The 27,896-nt window shown below is 41.2% G+C and overlaps 1 protein-coding gene across 11 annotated transcripts; it reads right to left on the bottom strand.

Annotated features, from left to right (window-relative positions):
* Nucleotides 1-13,039: 13,039 nt before the first annotated feature.
* LOC133724860 (pentatricopeptide repeat-containing protein At3g58590) lies at nt 13,040-27,565 on the bottom strand. 11 transcript variants are annotated; one of them, XM_062151752.1, is made up of 6 exons: nt 27,352-27,565; nt 24,034-26,782; nt 22,251-23,910; nt 21,614-21,715; nt 18,748-18,865; nt 13,040-13,389 (listed from the first exon to the last, which is right to left on the bottom strand). In XM_062151752.1, the coding sequence occupies exon 2, from the start codon at nt 26,538-26,540 to the stop codon at nt 24,318-24,320; it is 2,223 nt and encodes a 740-aa protein (XP_062007736.1). In that variant the 5' UTR covers nt 26,541-26,782; nt 27,352-27,565; the 3' UTR covers nt 13,040-13,389; nt 18,748-18,865; nt 21,614-21,715; nt 22,251-23,910; nt 24,034-24,317. The 11 variants fall into 11 exon arrangements, with proteins under 11 accessions (XP_062007736.1, XP_062007734.1, XP_062007733.1 ...); XM_062151750.1 differs by having other exon boundaries at nt 21,618-21,715; XM_062151749.1 differs by lacking the exon at nt 13,040-13,389 and adding an exon at nt 15,371-16,136.
* Between the last annotated feature and the right edge of the window lie 331 nt (nt 27,566-27,896).

The following is a 27,896-nucleotide window of genomic DNA, read 5'->3' as shown; positions in this document are numbered from 1 at the left end:
GATGGCGACGTCTAGCTTGCCTCGAGCGTCCGCCGCGTCACAGTCTGCCTTCATCAGGCGTCGCTCCACATCTGCCAGCCTGTCCTTGGCCTCCGCCAGCTCCCTCTCAAGCCTCTTAACCTCCTCCCGGAGCTGTCCCTCAATCCGGGGTTGCTTGGAGGCCGCCAAGAACATTTCGTTCAGCCCAACCGCCAGGTGCCCAAAGGCTGAGCTGAAGGGCGACCGCTCGATCGCCGTTGGCCGTGTCATCCCTGCCAGGCCGCCAAACCCCAACCGCTCGCACAGGTGATATAGGAACTCCCTCTCACTGTCGGTCATGACTCGGTGAAGGCAGCAAAGGAGTCCAGATCGCTCACGGGCATCTCCCTCTCGGCCGTCACAGGGGCCTTCGACGGGCCTTGTCGGCTCTTCTTTTGCCTGTGGACCTCGAGGGTCTCGTCATCATCTTCCTCCCCGCCTGAGTCACACTGGCGCCGCTTCCGCAGAATCCCCCGTGCATCTCCAGTGGGCGCAGCCCTGGACCCCATCAGCGGTTGTCTCCCCACCGCAGTCGCGGCAGCCCCCGCCGGCGCCAGAACTCTTTCTTTCTGCGGCCCACGTCGAGTGCCAACCGCTCTTTCCTTCTGCGGCACGGTAGAGGATCCCTTTTTTCCCCCGCCCGCATTCCCATCCCCCTGCACGCTGGGCAGACCGTCGGCCCCTAGGTGCGAGTGGTGCGGCATGGGCAGCGTCACCGTAACCTCGGATGCGCTCACCTCCAGCGTCTCCGGGTTCACAACTGTCATCTGGGCCGCCTCGCCTGAAGCATACATTGTCTCCAGGAAGTTGTCTATCTCCGCGCGATCCATAGCTTTGTCAAAGGCGTCACGGCTCGCTTTGTTGCCTGGCGGAGTCTCTGAGAACATGCAAACACTTGTCAGCTTTAACCAAGTTATCAAAAGATACAATGTGGCGGAGGCCTCTTACCAATGGCGCGCGTTAGCTGCTGATCGACCAACAGCTCCCAGCCGGTGAGGAGATGGAAGTCCAGCAAATTGCGGTTCTTCCAACAACCTTTGATACGCGCAACCCGGCACTCTTCCTCCCGCGTCAGATTGTAGCGCAGGCCCGCTGTAAAACAACAGAAAGTGTCAGTCAAACGATTGCAACATGTATACCATAAACCGCCAGCTATGTTCAGCGGAGATCGACGGACAACCTCGGATTGGCTGAAACTCCGACTTAATCCTAAATGTCGGCTCCCCCTGGTTGGACTCCGCTTGATACTCCCACCCCGTCGTTGCCACGCAAAACGTCCCCCGCCAGTAGGACATCGAATCCCTCAAATTCTCTATCAGCTTGGGCGCTCCCTGCCGGCGGCTCAAATTTACTTGCCCCCTACACCCTTGGCGATTAATGTACACCAGTTCGTAGAAGTGCATAACCTCCGCCACCGTCGGCCCCTCGCACCCGGATAGCTGCCACAAGGAGTTCATCGCCAGCATCAACCGCCACATGTTGGGACAGATCTGCCCAAAAGCGACGCCGAACTCACACACCAGGATCTGAAGGTTGGGCACTAGCGGCAACGTCACTCCTTGGCGGAATATTGCCTCGTGAACGGCGGCGAACCCCGCTGGAAGAATTGAGGCCTTTTCGTCCGCAGTCGGTTGGCGCAGCTTCACCACTCCCGGCAGCCGGTATGTCCGTTTCATCCGGTTGACCACGGCGGCAGTCATCCGCCCTCCCGCCTCGTCGACGGGGGTCCCATCCGGGAGCACCCACGCCGACTCTGTTTCCTCCCCCGTCACGTTTCCCCCGTCAGCAGAACCACTGGCGGCACTATTACTTGCTAGCCGCTCCTCACTCCTCTCCCGCGCAGCAGCTTCCTCACCCGCCCTAGAACTCTCCGGACGCGACGTACGGCCCATGACAACTTCCCAGGGTATGGTTTGCAGCGGCTCGATGTCTAACGGCTCTGGCAGTGAGGTTCCTGCACGGGCAGACGGACGCAACGAGTCAATAAAAACCCTATCCGCCGCACTGATTGACACGTCAGACCCGGAGTCCTCACTGCTCGAGATCTCTACGACGTTGGCCATCCCAAAAACCCTAAAACCCAAATCAGTTAGCCCACAGAAGGATCTAACCTATCCCTATATCAGCCATAGCAAAGCACCACGAACAGCTACCCAGAAAATACCAAAACATGAACAAACCCCCCCCCCCCTCAACCCAGATTCAACCATCTAGCAAAACCCTAACTGTCAACTCTCTGTCAAAGCATCGTAACCTACCTCAAATCTCATCTTACACCCCCGACGAGCATCAAGAAACCCAGTTCACACACCAATCCCAGACACAAATACCAAACCCACAATTCGACAACAACACAAAACCGAAGAGAAGGATAACCAGAACACTAACCTGTCGTTAACTCGCCGGCGTACTGATGCTCGCTATGCCCCGACGACGGAAATTTTCGTCTCTTCGACCACGAGAACTCCACCAACTCACGGCACTCTCTCTGCAAATCTCGGCTGGGCAGAGCTTGAAGACGACAAACAGTTCGAATGGATTTTCTGATCTCCCTTCTCAATACGTTCCCCCCCTTTTATGTCAACATCAGCGGCTTTTGGGCCGTCCGCTAGAAAACGACATCACACCCCAGTCGTCCACGTGTCCCCTGTCCGCACTAACCCTCCGGGTTAACCGAGGCGTCGCCTCGGTTACGAAATCCATCATTACTCGCATTAATGACGAGAAGACGGCCGGACTGAGGAGACGCGTCTCCACACGCTAACCCTCTAGTTACTTGCCACGTGTCAAGGCGTATCACGAAAGCAATCCAGGGTACACCCCTCTCCAAGTGAGTCTCCGCTGAGCGAAACCCCGCCAGCGGAACTTCTCACTTGTCCTCTCCAAGTGAGTCTCCGCTGAGCGAAACTCCGCCAGCGGAACTTCTAACTTGTCCTCTCCAAGTGAGTCTCCGCTGAGCGAAATCCCGCCAGCGGAACTTCTCACTTGTCCTCTCCAAGTAAGTCTCCGCTGAGCGAAATCCCGCCAGCGAAACTTCTCACTTATCCTCTCCTAGTGACGTTCTCCGCCGGGCGGAACCCCGCCAGCAGAACTTTTCATTAGCTGTTATTTACGAAGTCTCCTAGAAGCGACACTTCTCCCTTGTCATCATACAAACGGGGCACCTTCCGCTACGCACCTCTAGCGGAAACCTCTTTTATCTGACAAATCGCGTACTTTATTCAGCGCGGTACCGCTCAATAAATTAACGCCAAGCACGTCCACTGGACGCTGTTTACTGCTATAAACCAGCGGGGGGACTCCCGCCAGCGGCGGATCCCGAGGCCACGCCTCATTCTGACAAATGACCGCCACGCGGCATTACAGTCAGATTGTCCCTACGGGACACGGGGACTAGTCAACAGTCTACGACGACCCTGATCAGGTACGTTGGCCCCCGTCACTCGGGTCCTAAAGATTGGGTTCGCTACCCAACACCTTCTGCTCCGTGCAGCTCCCTCTCACCAAACAAATTTCGCGACCATCCGGAGGTCCATCTTAGCCGGGGAGTGGGGGACTCCCTGGGGGGCCTAGCAGGGGCCCACCCGAAAGGGTATAAAGCGTTTGCTCAGTAATATCCATGGTTGACAACGCACTGACGCTAATTATGCTTCTGCAAAAGTCTAGCGGAAGAAAACGCTTCACACCGCCGATCAACTCCCCAACCAAGATTGCCCTCCTTGACTGGGGACTTGGGGGACTTGTACCTACATGTACGTTGCAAAGCATAATTAGCTATAATCAGACACACTCATCGTACCGCCAGAGGTACCAACTATCATCAAAGGAGTAACCCACAGATAGGCAGCCAGGCGGGCCACGGCCGGAGCACAAGAGTTCCCCAGGATCACCGCTGACGCGCCGCCACGCACTCTGCCAAGACGGCATCAGAAGCTACTGAAACTGGGAACTGAAGCACATCAGTCCCACATCGAAAACAAGGAGAAGATCAGACATCTCCTCACCTATAAAAGGTCCTCTCTTCTCCCTTCATTAAATTACGCATTAACTCTCATTTATTACTGTGCTGCCTATATATCAACTGACTTAGGCATCGGAGAAGTGAAGACCGCCCAACGCGGTCTCCTTCTGACGCTTTGTCTTTCATTTGGCAGCTAGCAGGAATCACCAAGCATACAGAGTAGCGGTCCGCCCGCCGGACCCGCGTTAAACGAAGGTTTGGCTACCGCCAGACTTTGAGCATTAACAGAAGCGAATTTTGTTGCTGATGCCCTCATGAATTTGGCACACACTTAACCTGAGAAGTGCGTATTTGGGAAGGAAGACTCTCTACTAATGCTTTGAATGCTTTCAACTTTGACAATTTTGGTGTCAGGATCCCTTACATACTTCTATATCTTGTTTGTTATAGTCTTTTCATATAAATAAAATAAAAACGACGGAGTTCATTTTAGGCTAAAAGTATTAACAACTGCAACATGAAAAGTAAAAGACTCCCAAATAGGTTAGACAATCTCCGAAAAGATGGGCAAGAGTCTCTATCTCTACTACTATAAAGCGAAGTACTCAAGAGTTTTACCAAATTTTGAAATATCTTAATTATTTTCATTGAGTTAATTGAAACAAATAAATACAAAGGTGTTGTAGAGAAACTGAAATTGAGAGGAAATCACTGTGTATTCTCATTGATAATAGGGACCTCTTTATATAGAGGATTACAATGCATAGAGTCTGAATCATACAAGGAAAGATAATCTCTAGATTCTTCTAATTAAACCCTATTACCACTAGGTCAAGTAACCTAGAGTTTGGGCCAAACACAAATTAGGGTTTTACTTGAACACTCCCCCTTGTGTTGCCCAAACGCGGTGCTTCTCTCGTTGCCTCATTAAAAACCTTGCCGAGTAACAAAAACCCAGTGGGACAAAAATAACCTTGGTCGAAGGGGAAAAAGAGCAAAACACACCCTTCACATTTCGAGACCATACATGTAAACATCTCCCCCTGATGTCTGCATCTCCCCCTGATGACAACAGTCATGGGAGTTCGGATAACTTCCGCAAACGATGCTATCAACATGTTTCTCGAAAGTGGAATTGAGGCAATTACTTAGTGAGCAAGCCTGCCACACTGTCCTCAGATTGAACCTAGTTCACTTTGATCTTGAGGAGAGTCTGTTGTTGCTGATTATCCTTGGTGTTGTCGCTTTTGATGTAGCCTTGCTTCATTTATACAAAACAAGCAGCATTATCCTAAATGCTCGTAGGCTCATCTGTGGTAGACTTCAAACCACAATTGTTCGAACATGCGTAATTATGGATCTAATCCATATACATTCACGAACCTCTTCGTGAAGAGCAATGATCTCTGCATTGTTCGAAGACATAGCGACTAGGGTCTGTTCTGTAGACCTCAAAGATATCATGGTCTTTACCCATGGTGAACACTTAACCACTTTGGGAATGACCTTTGTATGGGTCAGAGAGATACCCAATATCAGCAAAACCTTCCAAAACACATGTTGTTTTGGGATGGGGATAATGGACGCAGGCCAGTGTTGGCGGCGTTCCTGGTGTGTGATGGGTCCGAATCCATCATCTTTCTGTAGGGATAGAACAAGCTCATATCAATCGTACATCTCAAGTACCGAAAAATATCTTTTACACCAATCCTAATGGCGTCGCGTTGGCGCAGAGCTATACCTTAGCTAACAAGTTCATGGCAAATGAGATTTCCGGTATTGTGCATTGAGCTAGGTACAATAATGCGCCTATTGTACTTAACTAGGGCATTTCTGCCCCTAGTGCATCTTCGTCATCATCCTTCGAATGAATAGAATCCTTTTCAGGATCAAGACTACGGACAATCATGGGGGTGCTTGAAGGCTTGACCTTGTCAAAATGCCTAAGCATCTATCAACACGATGCTCAAGTTCCAAACCGAGACATAATCGTGTTCTCCCATAATCCTTCATCTCAAAATCGGATTTCAAGTGTTCAGCGGTTTTCCTTAACTCTTTAAGGGCTTCCAATGAAGATCATGTCCAACATGAACCGCGATAGAATCCGAAACTTGTTATGGAAACGCGTGGGCATATCCCTTCCCAATCAAGTAGTCACTTTAGCGAGCGTTTCAACCTCTTTGTAAACGCGCTCCGTGGTCTAGAGCCACTTGACTTGGGTAAATGAAGTTCACCATGAACCTTCATGTATATTCCGTATCTAGATCCCTATAGAGATACGTAGTGACCACATTTGTAAGCTACATGTTCAGTTATTCGGAAACTACCAAACTGACAGGGTAGTGGAGTGCAATGGCATCCATTACGAGAGAATATGTCTCATCGTAGTCGATTCCAGGGCGTTTTGTGAGAAGCCTTGCCCCATAAGGCGAGATTGCCATCTCTTTTTCTCATCACGCTTTCTAACGAAGACCCATTAGTCAATAGGTTTTATGTCAGGAGGTGTTGGCATTACTGGCTCAGAAAACCTTCCTCTTCGTTAGAGAATCCATATTAACCAGGATCGCATCTTTCCATTTAGGCCAAATCTCTCTACGTTGGCATTCATTCATCAACGGAGCGTGGTTCGATATCATCTGACTCAACAAACTCATGCGCAACGAAATGCACAACTACATCATCAATTATGATGGAGTTTCTATCCCACGTCTCATGTACACTAGTGTAATTTTCATAGAGCTCTATATTCTCAGGAATAGGGTTCTAACGTTGAGGCGTCCCCCACGATAACCATAACCCGGAAGATTCTCATGAGACAGATTTTGAGTGTCGATGATCAAAGGATTGGAATGTGCCAAAGTATCCTTCGAACTCATGGGCCTCCCACGCATCCTAGCTGGGGCCATGGCCTATAAAGCCAGAGTGCCACTCTCTTTGGCATTGGCGCCATGCCTACCTCTGTGTAGGGTGGCGCTACGTCCTCTCGTAGGGACGTCCATCCTTGCAGGCATGTTTGCAGCATATTTGTGTGATCTCGTCACTTTAGTAGGGATCGAGATGAGACATAGTGGGGACAGGCCACGACAATTCCTGTCGTTCCTGCTGAACATATGTGTTCTTATCTCCCCCTAACGACTGGAAGACTGTCTCATCAAAGTGACATCCGCAAATCTAGCGGTAAGGAGATCGCCATGCAAGGGCATTAAGTGGCGGACGATTGTTGGAGTCTCAAATCCAATTGAGTTGCTCATTCGTCTGTAAGGACCCATTATAGAGCGCTGTGGCGGCGCAATTGGCACATAAATGGCACACTCAAATATGTGTAAGTACGATATTTGTACCCAGTCACTAGCTGTAACGCAGAGGTAGATTGAGTGGCAGTGGGTCGTAGATGAATTAGCATAGCTGCATGCGATATTGCATCACCCCAAGCGGATATAAGGAGGTTGGTGCGCATTACCAATGTCCGGACTACCATCGTAGTCGTTTCCGCGAGACCATTTGGGTGTGCTCATGGGAATATGATGTCCAACATTAGTCCCAAATGCAATAACTATCGAAAATCTTCGATGTAAACTCACTAGCATAGTCAAATCCAATTGACTGAATAGGATGATTCAGGGAGTGAGCCCGTTGTCATATGATGTGTGCTAGGAGTGTTTCATAAGCAGCATTACAAGTGGACAATGGCACAACACGTGACCAGCGTGTTTGCATGTCAACCAACATCATGAGATATTTAAACTTCCGCAAGTTGGGTGAATCAGTCCAGAGAATCCCTACGGATTCTACGTAAGAACATAATGAGTATTGTCATATCCTTTGCATAGGACGGTCTCAGTCCTAATTTCCCTAAGGAACAGGCTTTGTAAAATGAGCGAGAGGCCATAGAATCAACCAATGAGGATTTTGGTCGGGCCTAAGCGTCTGTAACGTTATTAGAAGCAAAATATGTGACTACATCTCCCATAATGGCGTTGGGGCCATGGAAATATCATGTATGGCGTCATGGCCACTGGGAGGAACAACCATGGCGTCATGCCCATGGTTGGCGCCACTTATGGCGTCATCACGAGGGACTTGGGCGGCCCTATGACTTCCCAATACAGCTGCAGCACCAGATGCTGCGGTGGCTGCTGTCTAATTTAGTCCTGGAATCAATTTTCGATTCTAGCTTCTTCTCACTCTGAAGAATGGATATCCGTGTGAAGTGTTTAATAGACGGATCATCATATCATGACTAGGATGACCTATCCTGTCATGACAAAGCCAATATGTGTCTAAATCCAAGAGATCTTCTCTCATGACTAGGATGACCTATCTTCTGTCATGACAAAGCCAATATGTGTCTAAATCCAATATGTGTCTAAGTCCACTAGAGAGACACATAAACTTCTCTAAGATGCGCCTTTGTTCGCAATCATTAGAGGTATTGCAAAGGAACTCATTTCCGTTCTCTACATGGAATCCGTTGGCTATTCATAGGTACGATTTGCCCTAGGAGCGTAGAGAGTATCCGTCATAGTAATCAAGGTGCCATTTGGCAAGGGGAACTTGGGCTATTCTATGTCCTTGAATTAATTCTTGATGGCCCAGCCATCGTAGTCACAAAGTAACATGGTCATGAATCAAAATGGAGTCATAATGAAAAGAACTCAAAATTTTATTCATAAGCCAACGGAGTACATCATTGTCTCTTAATCATTAGGAGAATCTAATCCAAATGCTAGCTAATGCAAAACAATGGTAGTCGTCTAACTTATTTCGGTAATTCCAAAATAAATGTGACCAGGTGAGTAGAGAGATGTCGGTGGAGCAAGGCTCGCTTAAGTACCGCTAATCTCAAAACCTTCCTAGACATCACATTTACATTGAGTACGCCTACTTTGAAGAAAGACAAAAGCATTGGCATCTACTACAAAAATGATATGGCAATTGCCTACATCTCTTGGAAAATAAAGACTTAAACAGAATTGGCGATCTATTGATCCCATCCAGATTTGTAGTCTTGAACCCTTCACTCTAGATCATCTTCTTGATCTTCTTCCACATAGTGAGCTTCTCTTGCTTCACAATATGCTTTGTAGGCGGTGACAATTTCTTCACAAGCTCTACAAATGTGTGCCCAATGATCAGACACTCCACATCGAGAACATACATCTCTTTCCTCAAACTCCATTGATTGAGGCGCTTTGAAAGCGTCATTTAGATGGCTCTTAGTGTTGGTGGCGTCACCAACATGGCCAGAGGCGTTGCCTCCCTCTCTCTTTCCACGTTGACCTCTTCGGTTCCGTGTTCGCCTATATTGGCGGTTACCTTCCCAAGTAGAGCGATTATATGGACCAGAACGTCCAGAAGTATCCCTAAGGTTAGGGTTTCGCTCTTGGCGCCTTCTCTTAGGGGCGCGACTATAATTGGATTTCGGAATATGCTCTATTTCCACGGATCTCGAATTATAGTTCTTCACAAGGATGTTGTCATGCTTTTCAGCGACATTCATAGCTCCAATGAGCTCATGAAACCTTGTGATCTGTCCTGCAGTAACATCGATTCGATAGTTCTTAGCAACCATCAATGCAGAGACGAGGAAGGTAGAGAGAGTCTTCTCAATCAACATCGCATCTGTGATCTCTTTACCACAGAATTCCATTAAGGATTTAATGCGAAGTGCTTCCGAGTTGTAGTCAAGAACTGACTTGAAATCACAGAAGCGGAGGCTATGCCATCTCACTTCTAGGTCAGGAAGCAGGGAGTCACGGACGTTGCCAAATCTTTCTTCGAGTGAAACTCACAGCCTTCTGGGGTCTTCTTCATTCATACACTCGTACTGGAGCGAATCATCCATATGACGAGTCATTAGGATGATGGCTTTCGCCTTATTTGCCTCTAAGGCTGCTCTATTTGCTTCCAAAGCTTGAGCTTGCTCAACAGTTAGCACGTCCTGGCTAGGCTTGAGAATCGTATTCAAGATTCCATCGGCCTTGAGATGCTGGTGGATATCACGAACCCACCTGTGATATTCAGAGCCAGTTGTTCCCAATGGAGAAAAGTCCAATTTGTTCAGGTTACTCATCCTGAAAGAGAACAAGAAAAGGGTTAGTTTCAGAGCGGAAAAAGCTACCACGAAAACATATAAAATTTCTGAGCGTAGTCGCTTCCAAGAAATTTGATTCCAAGAGGGATTGGATTAGATCGAAACAATGATGCAAGTGGTCGATCATAAATTCTCTACAAACTCTAAGTTTGGAGATCTCAACAAGCTCCAAGCTTGGAGTGAGCACGAACCCCCACAGTTCGGCTTAATTAAGTCTCCCCTATGAAGAAGAAAAGGGAGGTTGCAAGTCCCCGAAAAAGAAGAGAAATTGAATTAAAAACTCTAAAAAAACGGGAACGTTTAGTAAAAAATACCTCGAAATAGGTCGCCGGAAAATTTGACCGGAAAAGTGGTCTGAAAAAGTCGCCGGAAAATGTCCGGAAAAGTCGCCGGAAAAGTTGCCGGAAATCTGGTCTGCGGTCGTTGACCCAGTTGACTGTTGACTGCTGACCGAGCTGACGTGGCAGTGGGGTCCGTGATGACGTGGCAGTGGGGTCTGAAGCTGACGTGGCAGTGGGTCCTGGAAGCTGTCGTGGCGGTGGGCCTTGCGTCAGTGGGCCTCTGCCTTGGGCTTGGTCTTGGGCTTCTTCGGCTTCTGGGCTTCTTTTCCTTTCCCCCTTTTTTTTTTTTTTTCTTTTCTTCTCTTCTTCTTTTCTGGTGGTTCAAGAAGCAGATGCTCAGATGGCCGGTTCACGTAGTTTTAGGCCGGTTTTTGAACGTTTTCTTCCGGTTCCTGAAACTTCAGATCAGTGGGCTTCTTCTATCAAAATTTGGTAGAAATTGGAGGTCCGGAAGATGGTGAACCGGTGGAATATTTGCTGCGAGTTGTATGGAGCTTCCGGTGGCCGGTTCGGTAGGTTTCCGGCCGGTTCTTGGGGTGTTGCCGCCGGTTCTGGATTCCTGGAATCGAGTTCTTCAAGGTGTGGGGTGGAGGCAGAAAAGGCTTCAAGGTTTTGTATTCGGATTCAAGGTTTTTAGCTTCTTGAATCAGGGTTTGGCTATTTGTTTCAGGATTAGGGCTTCGTGCTGATAACGTGTTGTAGAGAAATTGAAATTGAGAGGAAATCACTGTGTATTCGCATTGATAATAGGGGCCTCTTTATATAGAGGATTACAATGCATAGAGTCTGAATCATACAAGGAAAGATAATCTCTAGATTCTTCTAATTAAACCCTATTACCACTAGGTCAAGTAACCTAGAGTTTGGGCCAAACACAAATTAGAGTTTTACTTGAACAAAAGGTTATTATAGTAATAAACAAACAAAAATAAATAAATAGTTACATAATGAAAAATTCTTAAGTAGGGTAGACGTGCCACATGACTGATACGCGTAACCAATCATGTTTTTTTTTTTTTTAATTGTATTCCGAAACTATCCATGTTTAATTAAAATGAAATACCTAAAGCACCCCCTGCATAGACACTGATTGGCTGAGCGTACCGCCATGTAATACGCTTGCCCTACCTAAGAATCTCTATTATGGAATAGAGTCATAGGTAGTGGGAAAAATATAGGATAGATAGCTGCATTCATTTCAAATTCACACGTCTAAAAGCAAGTGGATAAGTTGATAAACTAAAATTAACAGGGACTTTGTGAGTCCGTGCAAATGCATGGGTAGAAAGCTTGTTTTGATAACAGATAGAGTAAGAATCATCAATGATGAAGTTCCTTTTTGCTCTATATATATTAGTGAGTAATTTACCATGACATAGCACCCGGGTGAAGGTTAGGAGGCACATGAAGCTTCCAAGTAAATTGCCAAGGAGAATTAGAGTGACAATAAGAGTCGAAAAAGATACTCTTAAGCAAATTTAACAGTGAAATACCATTGGAATTGGTGCCTGTAGGTACAAAGGTTGTACTTGGTATATTGGCATTCCCATACAAAACGTTGAAGTATCCTACTCACTGGTCTCGGAGAAATCATAAAGGTAATTTCATCTCATGAGTCAGCATTTGCACCTAGGTACGTTGTAGGAAGTTTTCGTTAGGAAAGTATCTTTCTGTTTTCTTAATCTTTATCATGCAAAGATACTTCCCGTATGTTAAGTTGCATTGGTGAAATCCAAATTAATTTAGGATTTGTTTATTTATTTTGGAAAATCTTTTATTTAAAGTCTTTTCCTATTAGGAGTCCAATTAGGGTAAATCTTGGTTATTGAGGATTTGCTTTTTGGACGTGCATATATTCAGAAACATGCGTTCTTTTTGTCACGGCTCTTGAGTAGCAAGAATCATTGTTCTTCTTGTGTTGCTTAGAAAGGATTACATAAGAGTCTCGAGACACTTGTTCCATGTAGAAGAGTCTCACCAATCATTCATTCATATGCATTGATTCTCTTGAGATCAGTAGAGAAGTTGGTGCTACAAGAGAAGCGATATTTGCAGATCGTTCAAGTGAAGAAGAAGGTCAAGATTCAAGACAAGCACCTCTTTAGTGAGTCTAGAGATTGTAGCCACGTAGAGAGCTATATGTGTTTGTAAAGAACCATATCCTTCACTATTATTGGATATTTGGATTGATCTTATTTTGGGTTCTCAAGAGTAAGAGCCCCGCAGTGTTTTTAATCTCAAATTTGAGGTTTTCACTGCGTAACCAAAATTGTGCTTTCTATGTGAATTTTTTTTTATTTATGCCCAGTAAGAATTGCAACGTGCCTATCAATCCCCGATTTCCATAAAACATGTTCTGTTCTTGAATTTTCAGTGCCCCAAATTTGCACATCATCTCCAGAGGCATCAAACCTAGGAAAAATAATAAAGATTTATCTACAATAGTTTAAGGAGGCAGGGTGAGTAAGTCAATATTCAATCATTTTGATCCCAACATTTGCAAAATTTGTAAATTTTATCAGAGATATCGAAAACAGTTGAAGGAAGATTCTGATCAATCAAAGGAGTAGAGGATAACTATAAGATCAATCCAAAAGTTAATTTTTTGTCCATCCCCAACTCTCCATAATAATCGTTATTTTAACAATTGAGCACCATGACTTCTCCAAGTGCTTGAACATTCTTTGGGAATATGATAATCATTGTCATGCAAATTACAGTTAGATATTTATCGATCATGATAAGTTTCAGCCTATAACCCTGAATCACCTACACTCAATCTCTAACTAGCCTTTTTCAATCTCATCAGATGTCTTCTTGATAACTAAACTTCCAAGGTGCTTAGGAAGGCAAAATGTATCGCTATTGATAAGATGAATCAGTATCTCCCCAAAGAAAGTTTATATCCCTCTTGTTAAGAATATCACAGATACAAGGCAGCTTAGTAGTTTGCATAGCATAGTCTGGAACAGTAACTGCAACCATAGAATGAATGAAAGTTAGTCTACCAGCTAGATATTCTACTTTGCACTTTATCTAGGATGATAGCATAAGTATATACTTATCGACTTTTGAGTGTATAAGAGGCATCCCAAGATATTTTCCCGAATCATCAGTTAAGGGGGATCCACATATTTGACTAATATCAAAAGCAAGATCATTACTATATTAGTGGAAGAGAAGATTAGAGATTTTTTCATAACTTACATATTGACTAGGGAGGGAGAAAATTGATCTAGAAAATGCTTCAACACAGTAGCTTGAGTGTGAGTAGTCTCAGCAAAAATCAAGAAATCATCAGCAAATAACAAGTGAGAGACTTTAGGTCCAGATGGAGAAGCTCTCACAGCTTCTCATTACCATTATCAACAGCATAATAAATGAGGTGTGATTACTTTTCCATGCGTAAGACAAAAATATAGGGTGAAAGAGGATCACCATGGTCTAATGTCCCTTTGAGCTTTGAAGGAATCAATTGATTCACCATTGAAGTAAAGAGCTCAAAGTGGGAAATGGTGGCTTGATTGGTGGATCCTAAGCAATAATATATCTTCTTCTACTATTTGAATTAGACACTGAAGGTTTAACACTATGTGGAGCCTTAGAGGCAATATTCAGAGGTCCATATTTAGAACTTTCTCTGACATCAAGTTGAGTGGTTTGTTATTAGTAGTTTCTTTGAGAGCTTGCTTTGAGTCACTTATAGCACCAGAAGGTTTCTTTGCCCAGCTTGCTACATGTACTGCTTACTTCAATAACTGGCAGCTTATATGGCGAGTTAGAAAAGCATGAACAGATTGATCTTATTGCAAAATGTAGAAATTGAACATTCCACCAAAGGTTAAGATGTTTGCTTGTCTTCTATCGAGGAAAAGACTGAAAACAAGAGATGGACTCTCAAGGTTTAAAGTCCTTGATGATAATACTTGTCCTTTTTGCAAAAGTGTTAATGAAACTGCTGACCATGTTTTTGGCTACTGTTCTTCTTTCGAGGAAGTTTGGAGATTATCTAAATTGGACAATTCTAATGATTGGAGTATTGACTACCTCACTATTTTTCAAAATCTCTTTATTATCCAACATTATGATAGCAGCTTATTTGCTAATATTTTAATAACTTGTTGGCAGGTCTAGAAAGTGGAAAGCAACGAATGACACAATATTTGGGCAAAGGTCAGTTAACCCGACCTCTGTAGGAGCAATTGCTGCCACAACTATGGACCAGCTCAATAGCTATGTAGGAACTACAACGAGGGGCATCAATTCAAAAAATCAAACCACAATCTTGTAGCAACCCCCTCCAAATGACTCCTTCAAAATTAACTTTGATGCATTCGTTAACAGGATTTCGGCTGCTAGAGGTTTTGTAATCAGAAATTCTGATGGCATTCCCATTTTAGCAGCTACTAAAAGAATATGTGCTGCTTCTATACCTATTGCCGAAGCCCCTTGCATTACGAGACAGCCTTCTAAGTGCTCAACAAGAAGCAGGCTCAAGAAGAATTCAAGTGGAGGGTGATTCTAAGCTCGTCATTGATTGCGTTTATGGAGTTACATCTTCACCATGAAGACTGCAGAAGATCATCCAAGATATTAGGCAAATTGCCTCTTCTTTTGAGTCAATCACCTTAGTCATGTATTTCGGTAAGCAAACTTTTTGGCTGATGCTATTGTCAACCTAGGGCATAGATCTTCTAATGGTCATTTGTGAACCAATTCTATCCCAAGTAGAGCTTCTCATGCTCTAATGTTTGATCTTGTAAACTCTGATTGCCCGATAGGCTTCTATATATATATATATATATATATATATATATATATATATATATATTTTTTTTTTTTTTTTTTTTTTTTTTTGTGAGAATGGCTTCTATATTTAAATATAGTATTTGCTTATCACAACAACAACAAAAAAGGAACTGTTAGCTTATCAATCTCAACTATAGTAGCCAATATTGAACCAATCTTATTGACAGTATATTCTTGAATAATGTAACAGGTTATAACCCAAAATTCCCAAACAACCATTCTGTTGATTTTGTCATTAAATGGACCAAAATCCGACCTCCATTGTCGAATCAAAAGGGTTTGTTCTGCAATAATCCATGATCCTCTACACAGGGCAGTGTTCATGTACTCATCAACTTTATATTTCACAACAAAATAATCATTCGGTATATTACTTGTCAAGGGCCCTCTAGTTTCCAGTTATGTTGAAGACCATCAAGCATGAATTAAGCATTTGAAGTGTTTGGCTTACCCATAAGTTTCACTATGACTGCACAGTGCCATTCCAAGTTGAGTTTGTTGTTGACTCGATAAGAGAAGCAATGGTGGGCGCCAATTTGCAATCTCAAAGTCTTCTATTGCTGTACAAAGTCTTCTATTGCTGCACTACCATACTGGCAAACAAGATTTAGCCCAGTAGCATAGCTATTAGATTTAACAAGCAAATTCAGAAATTGAAGATTCAAATTCAGTAGTAGTTACATGAACTGCCTACAACTTATCACGAAGTACATCATCTGTGTGATTTCTTTTGAAAAAAAAAAAACAAGAAGGATGAATTGTCTTCGCCGAAGGCAAAGACCGGTGAGCTCACCGTCACCAGAGCAGCAAAAGAAAGATCAGAAAGTTACAACAGACACCAAGGCAGTGGTAACGGATACTTGGGTGAGCAATGGGAGGAGTTTTCTTCTTTCGCACGTGTATTCCACAAAACCTAATTTTTAGTTTTCATAAGAACAAGTTCATTATGTGAGAGCGAGTTGCTAAAACAAAAACCAAAAAGAAAGTATCAAGTCACCATAGTCCAAGAGTAGAGGCCTAATCAAGAAGGGAAGGACCAAAACCAGATATGTCATGCAGAAGCAACCAACAAAATCTAAACTTAAAACATCCAGGTTGCGTATATATGGTTCTTGTAACTTTCTAAAGTGTCTCAGTGCAGCATTCATATCATAGGTAGGAATCTGCATGTTTCACAAAGAAATCAATAAAATGATAAATGAATATTATCAAATCCAAAATTTTTGAATCTGCATCTATACACATCCAAACACATTCTGATTCCCATTACAATGGCTACAACTCGTTTAAGCTTGTCAAATTATTTTGCTGGGGAACTTTGTAAAAGACATGTCATTGACATGACAGTGCTCTCTTCCAAACCAGCAACATGGCAGTGCTCTCTTCCAGAACAGCAACAAATTGACTCTGATCCCTTTTCTTCAGATTCTAAGGGGAGAGTTCTGGATAGTTTTTTAGATCTTGATAGCTCTGATGATGAAGAAATCATCATCAATCATACATCTGCCCATCTGAGGAGCAGAAAAACTTATGTCCTCGGTAAAAATGGGGTTAAACCGAATAGGAGGCTTCAACTGTAATAAATTGATGCGATATTGGCTAGTCACTTGTTGAATGACTAATTTCATATCAAATGCTAAGTTTCCAAAGGCAGAAGTTGCTCATCTCCTCCTCGACGAGAAGCCTCATCTACGCAATGATTTATCATGACAAGAAGAACAGGCAAACTTTGTGAAATTCCTATATTGAAATGGAAAAGGAAGTTGGGACTTGAATTTATCTTTGCCATATCCACGCGAGTCTTTAAGAGGCAGCGACATGACAATATTTTGTACTATGAGAATGTGGCATTGATTCCTAGAGGGGTGTGGAACACCACATCCCGATTTTCGTATGATATGCAGCCTGAGTTTGTTGATTCAAAGTGATGTGCGGCAGCAAGAAAAAGGTTTATGGTCACAATCTCCAGATCGAGAACAGATTTCCTTTTATTCGCCTTCTGCCATTAATATATTTTATGCATTTCTCATGACAAGGAGATGGGGGACTTCTTGGAGAAAGCGGAAATAGTTTAAAACTTGCCTTGCTGGTGCAAAATTAACTAAGAGGATCAAGAAGGCTCTAAAGGACTATGATGCAGATGAGAGCCCACCAAAAACAGTCCAACAGTATGCTCTCTGAATTCTGCAAGCAGAATCGTGTGAGGAAGGAAAGAATAAGGTTGCCCCACTGAGCCTGATGAAGTAGAATGCTTTTGGGAACCTTGGAAAGGCATATTTTTTTCCCTGCCATTTATCATCCAACAAGCCCATCAACATCAAATGTCATTCCCCATCTTCAATGGATAGTTGGACACTGCTAGCCTAATATGAACAAAACATAGGGCGAAAATCAGGATAATCCATGCGGTGGGGTGATTCACAATCTTGTCCTCTGGTCAAAAATTTTTCAATGGGGTGACAATTTTCGCCAATCTGAGTCCAAGTCTATAATTCCTTCTATTTTCAGTCAAATTCTTTAACAGCTTTGTATTACAGTTTCATTGAATGCAATTTCTTATTTCTAAGTTAACTGATCAAGTTTTTTACTGTTTTATAACAGGAAAGTGGTATATACCCTTGCTCATGGGTCTAATTTGATGGAATTGGACAAAATCAGGGATTTGAACCGAGACCAGAAACAATTGTCACCCAGGGAGATGCTAGACTGGACTACAGGTGGATGGCTCTGAATTAGACACGAAATCCATAGGCCTCTCAACTGTGAGTACAAACTAAAACACCTAATTTGAACTTACAAACTAACCATAGAAATTTTTTTTTTTAAAACAATAAACTTCAATAGCTGGTAGCTTGTAATCTATAAAATCTATTCAAGAATCTTGAGACAGAAGATGCTACCTATTGTAGAAAATGGTTTTCATTGATTCTGTAGGATTACAATTTACAGATATATATATATAGCTAACATATGACTGACTGTTACAAGAGAACAGTATTCAATGTAAAGATTACAAGCTGTTACAAATGCTATAAACACTATTGAATGCTATGATTACAAGAAATCAAATGCTATTGATGTGCAGTTATACAATCAGTTTTGATTAGGAGAGGAAATCTCTCTAACACCTATATATTTCTTTGTTTTAACCATCCCCATATAAATCAGTATATGAAGAACAAAGACATCTATGGTTTTAAATAAACAAGTTGCAACCCTGGTTAAAGTCTGATCTAACTTGACCAATTAATATATTGGACTAGGATGGCAAAGTCAGCCTAGCCAGGTGGTCATATGGCAGTGGAGGTATGGAGACACGCTACTTCATTTCTAATTTGCAATCTATTGGTCATGCTATGCTTGCTTAATTAAAGTTTAGTAGCATCACATATGAACTAACATGGAGCTCATAGCATGGACTAAAATTCGCAATCAAAAGTCACATGTATGGACAAAAACTGACCTCACAGTATTTCATATTTGGCAAGATGCATTATTTAATGTTCAAAAGAAAATAAACTTACCCATTCCATTGAAGAGGGTTACCCAGTTCAGTTTAATTAAGGGAGATCTGCTCCCAAGCAATGAGAATGTAAGCAATAACAAGAAGCAGCTGAATGAACTAGTGCGCTCCCCAGGCAGCTGCAGATGGTAGTGCCAATTTAATATCAGATTATGACTGTTTAACTAAAATTTCAGGGCAGCATCAGAATACATGTAGATAATCACCACATATCCACAAGTTGAAGCACAGACACGAACCCTATGGTGTAAACAACATGAACAACTTAAGAGACTTCCAGATATACATATCTGGTTTTTGTCTCTTGCAATATTGCAAAATCATAAACCTGAAATTTCTGAGATGTCCGTTGCATTATTCAATTCCTGGAATCAGGGGCAGAGCCAAAATTTCGAACTAGACTGGGCTAGATTTACCTTACGAACAATTTTTTTTTTCTAAATAAAAAATTGTCAAAATGTGTGCGAATTGTATTTATTTCTTCAAAAGCCACAGCCATTTAGTTTGGATAAATAAATAAAACAAAAGGACGATTTAGGGTTGCTAATCATTTGGTAATTAATTAAAATGGTCATTCAAATACTAGGTAGAGCTTTAACTTCAGTAACTCTTAAATAAGTTCCATTGATAAATATACTGCAATTAAACAATAGTTTACGTATTTGCACCTAGTGTAGTGGGCGGGCTGAGGTTATATAATTGAAGGTTGGTATATTAGGAGTTTAGGACTACTTGGTAAAAAAACAAAAAAAAACAAAAAAAAATAAAAAACCTGGCTGTAGCACATGTTGCCCCCTTATATCTCTGTCTGTGCCTAAAATTTAATATATATTACAACTAGGGCTGTCACTCGGTCGGTCCGAATCGGTTATAGGTATTACCAACTTCAAAACCAAAGCTTTCAGTTTCAAAATTGAGCTACCAATTACCAACCAAAATTTTTTGTTTTTAATCATATCTACCAAATTCAGTATTTTGGTTTTCGGTATTACCAACTTTAGAACAACTAATTCTTTGTAATATAAATTAGAATGAACAAAATTAGGTTTTTCAATTTTATAACCGTAAACTTCGTATTCATCTACTAATCATAGCTTTCTTTTGTATATATGACATCAAATTTTATCTATTTTCAATAAAACTAGGTTATTTAACCATCTTGGACTAGGTTACTCAAAATACATGTACTATTAATTATGTAGTATATTGAGTAATGTTCATACTATTATGAAAACTTTTATGTTTATTTCTTAATATACATGTATGTGTATTGAAAACCATAGTATATAAAGCTAATATTTAGATAATCGGTAGATTCGGTATTTACCAAAACCAAACCAACTTTTTCGGTAATTTTCGATTTCGGTTTTATCGGTTTTGGTTACCAAAAAGTCAGTTTACCAAACCTAAAGTATCGGTTGGTATTCGGTCGGTTTGGTAATTAACAAACCAAGTGGCAGCCCTAATTACAACCTATGACATCAATTGAGCTAACAAAAAGAAAAATTAAATTTGAATACCACTGAGAGACATATAAGCAGGAGGCTGCATTTATTTAGAAAAATTCAATACCTTAAGAGAAAACAAAAAAAGAATAAAGAAAAAGGATGTTAATCAGCCCAATACATCCAAGCATAATCTGATTTCTATTACCACGGCTACAAATATCTTCTAGTGTAATTAGTCAATTAAAAGTAAAATTGTGCTGCACTCAAAGGTAGTTGGTCACTTTTGGAAAATCCAACTCCAAAGCCATTTGTTATACAACAATTGTATGGACACATCCCTATGCTCCCTGCTTTTCCTCAAATTCCTCAATTTGATTCCAAGACAGGTAGTAGCAATGAAGTTCAACAACAGAGCATCACCGCAAAAGCTACCTCTCAACAACTCTTGCCACTGTTGCGTAGCATTTAGAGTGGAGATGCTAAACTGAACTGGAGGTGCTAAAGATTATGACTGTGGACAACCTTAGACTCTCAACTGTGGTATATATAAAGCCTGTTCAACAAAAACTAAACCCCTCATTTAAAGTATATGAACCGACAACTAACCATTTTTTTTATAGAAAACTAAATCTCATTGAAGAGACAGAGGATACAAAAGTGTGGATAAGAGATCCACTAAATAGGAAGTACACATTAGAGAACACAACCAAAGCCAACAAAGAACTACTCTAATAAAGAAAAGATAAACTACAACAGCACTCCAATTTGAGAAAATAGAAGAAAAAACCAATCATGAAGGGCCAATCAGAATTTTGGAACTGTTCCGGTAGAGCCAAGTGATCTTCTACCAGTACTAATTATTTATAATTTGCAATCTACTCTTACTTTGCAATGCATTGATGCATCTAAATTCAATATGAAAAGCGAACAGAATCAAATTATTGGTTAACAAACCTCATAATATTTATATTTGGGATAATTCTTTTAACATCAAATCTTCACACCCCAGTTTTGAAAGGATAACCCAATTGAGTCTAATAGAGTCCCATCTCTGGACCCCTAGCAGTTGAGCTATGAACGGTCGCTAGTATTCTTACTTTGCAATGCATTGATGCACTTACAGTCAATATGACAAGAGAACAAAATCAAATTATCGGTTAACAATCCTCCTAATATTCATATTTGGGAAGTTGTTTCAACAGCAAATATTAACACCCCTTGTTTTGAAAGGATAACCCAGTCAAGTCTAATCAAGTCCCATCTCTGGTTCCCTAGCAAGGAACTCTCAGACACCATTTAACGAATTACCACAAGCTGCTAACTGAAACACTGTGACCCAGGTAATCTGGAGATGGTATTTCAATTTGATTATCAACATCAATGTTTAGCTAAAATATCAGCAAAAACTAATATAGATACCTACCCATATCCACCAGTGGAAGCATCGAAAGGAGTCCAATCTAAACAAACATGGACACACCATCATCATCTTTGAAGCTCTGCTAACTGCAATGGGGTTCCCTGCCAAAACCGTCAAATTTAAGTCAACAGAAATGATTGGAATGAAAGAGAGTCAGATAGAGACCAAGCACCAAAAAAAAAAATCAACCAAATCATGCAAAATAAACATATAACATTTCCAAATTCACAAAACTACAAGAGCATCAAAAACTAAATCTACATTAGTTGTTTATGAAGATTATATAAGACTTAAGACTTAACAAAGTGGTGCAAAAGCAGACACAACCTAGTTATCATCAGCCAAAGCATCACAAACAAATCCCATCAATACTTTTATAGAAATCCATTCGTAATCAAAAATAGGAAACAAAAAACAAAGTGATGAAGAAATTGGGACTGAAGAAAATTTCAGAGATCTCATAAATTTATCACTTTTTTTTCAACAGTCAAAAATCATAGAAATCATGGTTCGTTCATATAAAATATCAAATGTCTGAATTGCAGATAGAATAATAAATGGGCACGATTTGTAATTTGCCATAATGCGCTTCACCTCCAAGATACAAAAACATTTATAAAAAAGGGTATACTTTACCCTCAAGCCCACCCAACCACGAGACCAGATCCACCAAAGGAACTGATATAACACTCCACGTAGACATGGGAAATGCATCCATATATTCTGTGATGGAAGAGGAATAAATCGAAATCAATTCCGATCTGGAGATTGCGAACATAACCCCTTTTTCTTGCTGCCACACATCAATACTTCGAATAAAAAAACTCAGGCTGCACTTCATATGAAAAACAGGATATGGTGCTCCACTCCCCTCTAGGAGTCAACGCCGCATTCTCATAGTACAAAATATGGTCATGTCACTGCCTCTTAAAGACTCGCATGGATATGGCAAAGATAAGTTTGAGTCCCAAACCCAATCATTGTATTTGGGCGCTGAATTGTGTAATCGTCTTCCCCTGTGATCTGGTTCCGAGTCCCAACTTCCTTTTCCATTTCAATATAGCAATTTCACAAAGTTTCCTAGTCTTCTTGTCATGATAAATCATTGCGTAGATGAGGCTTCTCATCAATGAGGAGATGAACAACTTCTGCCTCTGGAATCTGAGCATCCAATATGAAATTAGTAATTCAACAACTGTCAAGGCAATACCGCATCATTTTATTGCAGTTGAAGCCTCCGATTCTGTGTACCGCATTTTTACCAAGGACATAAGTTTTTCTGCTCCTCAGATAGTCAGATGTATGATTGATGATTTCTTCATCATCAGAGCTATCAAGATCTGAACAACCATCCAGGCTCCCGTTATAATCTGAAGAAAAGGGATCAGAGTCAATTTGATGTTGTTCTGGAAGAGAGCACTGTCATGTTGCTGGTCTGAAGAGAGCACTGTCATGTCAATGACTTTACAAGGTTCCCCAGCATAATGTACTGATTTTTAATTTGACTATGTAAGCTTAAACAAGTTGTAGCCGTTGTTATGGGAATCAGAATGTGTTTGGATGTGGTGTATAGATGCAGATTCAAAACACAACTTTTGGATTTAGGAGCTGAATTGTGTCATCATCTTCCCCAATGATCTGTCAGCCAAATCTCAACTTCATTTTCCTTTTCAATATTGCATTTTCACATAGATTCCTGTTTCGCTTGTCAGGATAAATCATTGCGTGGACGTCTAGACTTCTCATCAAGGGTAAGATGGGCATCTTCTGCCTTTCAAGATATTTGTAGCCAAAAAAAAATGCCAACCCAGCTACACAGCCTGCCCTGATAAGTGTTGCTCCAGAAGCTGGAACTGAAGAGATCCTCTAATGCTGAAGCTATATTTGTGAATATTGGAAATGCACTTCACCACCATACTTCTCTTAGGCGAAAATGAGTATACAGAGAAGGAAGGAAAGCAGCAAATTGCGGAGAGAGAACATTCTCTGGTGTAGATAGAGAAACTATCTGGTGTTACACTCAACAATTCGAGATCCCGTAGACTTATTTGTGACGGAAAACAAGTGCCTGAGAACGCTAAAAGAAGGAACCCCTTGTGAGTGGTGCACTGTAAGAGTTACGCACAAAAAAATTGTCATTCAGTTGAGAAAGAATTTGGGGTTAGGGTGCAACATACTAAAGTTTCAAACTCCGCAAATACTCTTCAGTTCCACAATAAACTCAATAAACTCCTGTGCAACTTCCATTTGCAGCCTGCACCGCAGGCGTGATCTTCTCTTTGCTCCCAAAGCTTATCTAATAGATTAAGAAAAACAATAAAAGAACAAGAAGGAAGAAACAGTGTGATTAGCCACAAGTAAAGAATGAAAATAAGATACCAAATTGAAGCAAATAAAATGTAATTGAATGAAGTCTTACATTGTTATAGTTTTAATGGGGATTAGGATTCCTCCTTTCTGGATGCTGTAGATATGCAACCTTTCCATCAATGGAGGTGTATTAGCACGCACGTCGTCAACATGAAAATATAACACATAAAGAATGCTCTGCTTTAAGAAATAAGAAATGTCTTTTACTCGTTGCAATTTCTAAGTGAGCACAATCAGCATAAAAGTTCTCTCAGAGGTAGAGCTTGTAAGGAGGGCTCAAAAACTCTGTCAGAATACTTAGTTGTCCAAAGGAATTTGTTGGCTGATTCACAATTAAGCATGTGCTACTGCTTGGTCCACGTCCACTGCATTTCCATGACTCTTGCAGCCTTCAAGGAAACAACGCCATATAATCATATTTGGTGGGAAGGCCATGCTGGAAATTAGTTTCTCTGCTTCTGTAACATGACCACCTTTAACCAGTAAGTCCACCACACACTGGTAATGATCCATTTTTGGTTCAACCCCATAATTATTTATCATTTGCCCAAATAACTCCAATCCATCCCTAACTAACCCACCATGCCTGCAAGCTGTAAGAACAGCAGTAAAAGCTACTCCATCAGGCTGAAAGCCCAAGAAGATCATTTCTCTAAATCTTTCTAATGCCTTGTGAACATAACCATTAACTCCAAGAGCAGAAATCAAAGCTGTCCAGGTAATTAAGTTTTTGCATCTCATTTCGTCAAAGATTTTCACTGAGTTTCCAATGCTACCACATTTCCCATACATGTCAAGTAAAACGTTGCATGCAAATGTGTCACAGGAACTGAAATCAGTCTTAATGATATAAGCATGAAGAGAACTTCCCAAAGCAAGATTACAAGTTTTAGCACAGACACTTAGAAGGCTAACAAATGTATAATTGTCTGGCCAGACCTGATTGAACTGCATCTGTTGTAAAAGCTCAAATACCTCTTTGTAATAACCGATGCGGCCAAGAGCTGAAATCACAATGTTCCAGGAAACAATATCAAGTTCTTCAAGTGGACAAAGGAATCTTAGAGTTTCATTATATTGCCCAGTTCTGTTGTAAATTCCAGCAATGGCATTAGAGGGAACATCAGGAAGCAGACCATCGGAAGCTGTGACAAAGACCAGGGCATCAGATATTAAACCACTTTTGGTATACGACATTATAAGAGAGCTCAGAACATAATAATTTTGCTCAAAGCCCATTCTTACAACTAAGCAATGAAGTTGTTGGAGCTCTAATGCCAATGATGACTTAAGAACAGCAGAAAATGAAAACTCGTTAGGTCGGTAACCCAAATGAAGCATTTCTTGCAGTAAGAGTATACATGTAGGTGAGGAACTATTCGAGTAACCCAAAATCAAAGCATTCCAAGAGACCACATTTTTCTCACATATCTCATAAAAACAGCGATGGGCAGCTTTCAAGTTATCACATTTAGCATAAAAATCAACCAATGCACTACCTACTAAGACATTAGATTCGTAAGCATGCTGGATTATCTTAGCATGAACAGACTCTCCAGAGATTGGAACCTCCAAACTGGTACAACAGTTTATTAGACTAACAAATGTGATCTCGGTAGGCAACACTCCATCCATGGACATTTGAGAGAAGAGTTCTACTGCTTTTTGGGGTCCCCCAATTTTTGCTATTGCACCAATGATAGTATTCCATGATACAACATCTTTAAATTGTACTTCTTTAAAAAATTTCTCTGCCGAGCATATGGCACTGCATTTCACATACATACTTATTAGAGAATTCATCACCAAAATTTCACAAGTAAACCCATTCTTTATAACAAAAGCATGCAGCTGTTCCCCAAATTCCAAGTCTTGTGGGCATGAAAATGCAGAAAAAACACCCATAAAAGAACCTTCAGACAAATCAACATCCCTCCTCACCAGCTCCCGAAACAAAAACACACAATTTTCAAAAAACCCATGATTCCCAAGCAAAGATATCATGGAATTCCATGTCACCAAGCTCCTACAAGGCATATCCTGAAATGTCCAAACCGCTTCCTCTAACAGCCCATGCCTTCCATAAAAAACCAACAAGGAAGTCCCCACAAAAGCATCACCATCAAACAGTCCGTTCTTTATTACCAAAGAATGCAACAGGACCCCATGATAAATATCCAATGACCCGCATGACAATAACCTGCTAACTGCATACTGAGTTAGCTCAAACCCAGAAACCCTCATCTCATAAAACATTTTCCAAGCTTCCCCAACATACCCAGACGTATTATAAGCACTAATCATGATATTATATGACACAACATTTCTAAGAGGCATCCTATCAAACAATTTACGTGCAACTAATAACTTCCCGAGTGAGGAATATTGTGACATGATATTGTTGTAAGCAAAGATGGGCTGCTTTGGAGACAGACCCATTGTGATGTTGAGAGCATGGAGTGCTTTTGTTGCCCTGAGGGATCGTACCCTTGAGCATGCATGCAGTAGTTGCAGAAGACGTTTTTGATGTTTGAGGAATTCTCCATGGAAGCTCATGCAGCTGGTAAGCAGCACTATTTTTGGTTTGGCCTGAGTTAAGCTGGCAATGAGAACTTATGCGGCTCTGGACATGGACAATCTCTTAGTCTAAAATTTGGCTTTTTAATTGGGAGTTTGTCATAGAAGGGAAAACAGGAGCGGGATTTCAGAATAGGGTGTGCTGAACCTCCAATCACAGGAAAAGGAATTGGTCCAAATGTTGGTAGTCACCTTTTTGATATTTCCCAAATCTACGAAAGCTGCGAAATAGAAACGAATGAACCAAGATAAATACAGTATAAGTATTTACAAGACAAACTATGAACCATAGAACCAGTAGTTTATCCACATTCAAGACAACTACACAAGGTTGCTGACTATGATATTATTAAATTATCCAGAAATGCATGTTCAATGCTTACTCGACACAACCTTTCGCACTAGTAAAAATATCAATACCCTCTAACAATGAATGCATTCGAACTAAAATTCAGTTTCATGTTGAGACCACTTGAATTTTCTGCCAAGTACATCTATATTTTAGTTAGTATATCCACAATGAAAAGAAGTGTAGTTACATCTATATTCCAGTTACTGAAAATCTGAAATTCATAATATGAATTGGGTATAATCAAACATATAAGATATGGACTACAATTTACAAATACAGTGTAGGAAACAATTTCAAGTTTTTCATACAACCAATGACAGAATCAAGTGACTGAGGCCAAGGTTAAACCTTAAATAAAAACCCCAATATTGAACTCAACTAATTCAATCATATATTAGAAAGAAAATTCAGCACTAGAAGAAAAGAAGAGACGATTACCTGGGTTCAATGGGGTTAGTGAGGACGATTCTCGCTGGGGAGAAACTTGGGAATGAATTTCAGTTTTCAGGTGTGAAATACGTTAAAACTTGGGGCTGCAGTGATGGGTACGAAGAAAAATGAAGGGCGAGGAAGAAGAAGATTGAAGAAGAACACTAGTGTTGTTTAGGCTGGTTTTGTTTTTGTTTTTCTGTTTGTTTGAGAAGTCCCCACTCTTTCGGTTTTTGGTTTTTTTTTTATTTTTTCAAGGTCGAATTACTCATTTTAATACAAGTTCTAATCAACCATTGTAGAACTCTATTTTCGATCACATTTCGACGAATCAACAGTTAAATGTTCTGTAGATCATTTTTGTAAATTTTCAATTAAATTGAAAATCATTAAGGCATTCATAATTGTAATTAATAATTTATAAACATGAACAGTTCAAGTTTGACATATTTAGTTCGTCCATTGATTTGATCTAGTTCGGTACTTTAACGATTATCAATTTGAAAAAAAAAAAAATTTAATGATCTACTCATGCACGCAAAAACATCTAACAG

Source organism: Rosa rugosa, chromosome 1, assembly GCF_958449725.1.
Source record: "Rosa rugosa chromosome 1, drRosRugo1.1, whole genome shotgun sequence".
Classification (NCBI taxonomy): domain Eukaryota; kingdom Viridiplantae; phylum Streptophyta; class Magnoliopsida; order Rosales; family Rosaceae; genus Rosa; species Rosa rugosa.
This window is presented reverse-complemented; position numbering and strand designations above follow the sequence as displayed.

Bases quoted from the DNA above. Each gene is read 5' to 3' on its own strand.
- LOC133724860 (XM_062151752.1), bottom strand. From the start codon at position 26,540: ATGAGCTTCCATGGAGAATTCCTCAAACATCAAAAACGTCTTCTGCAA.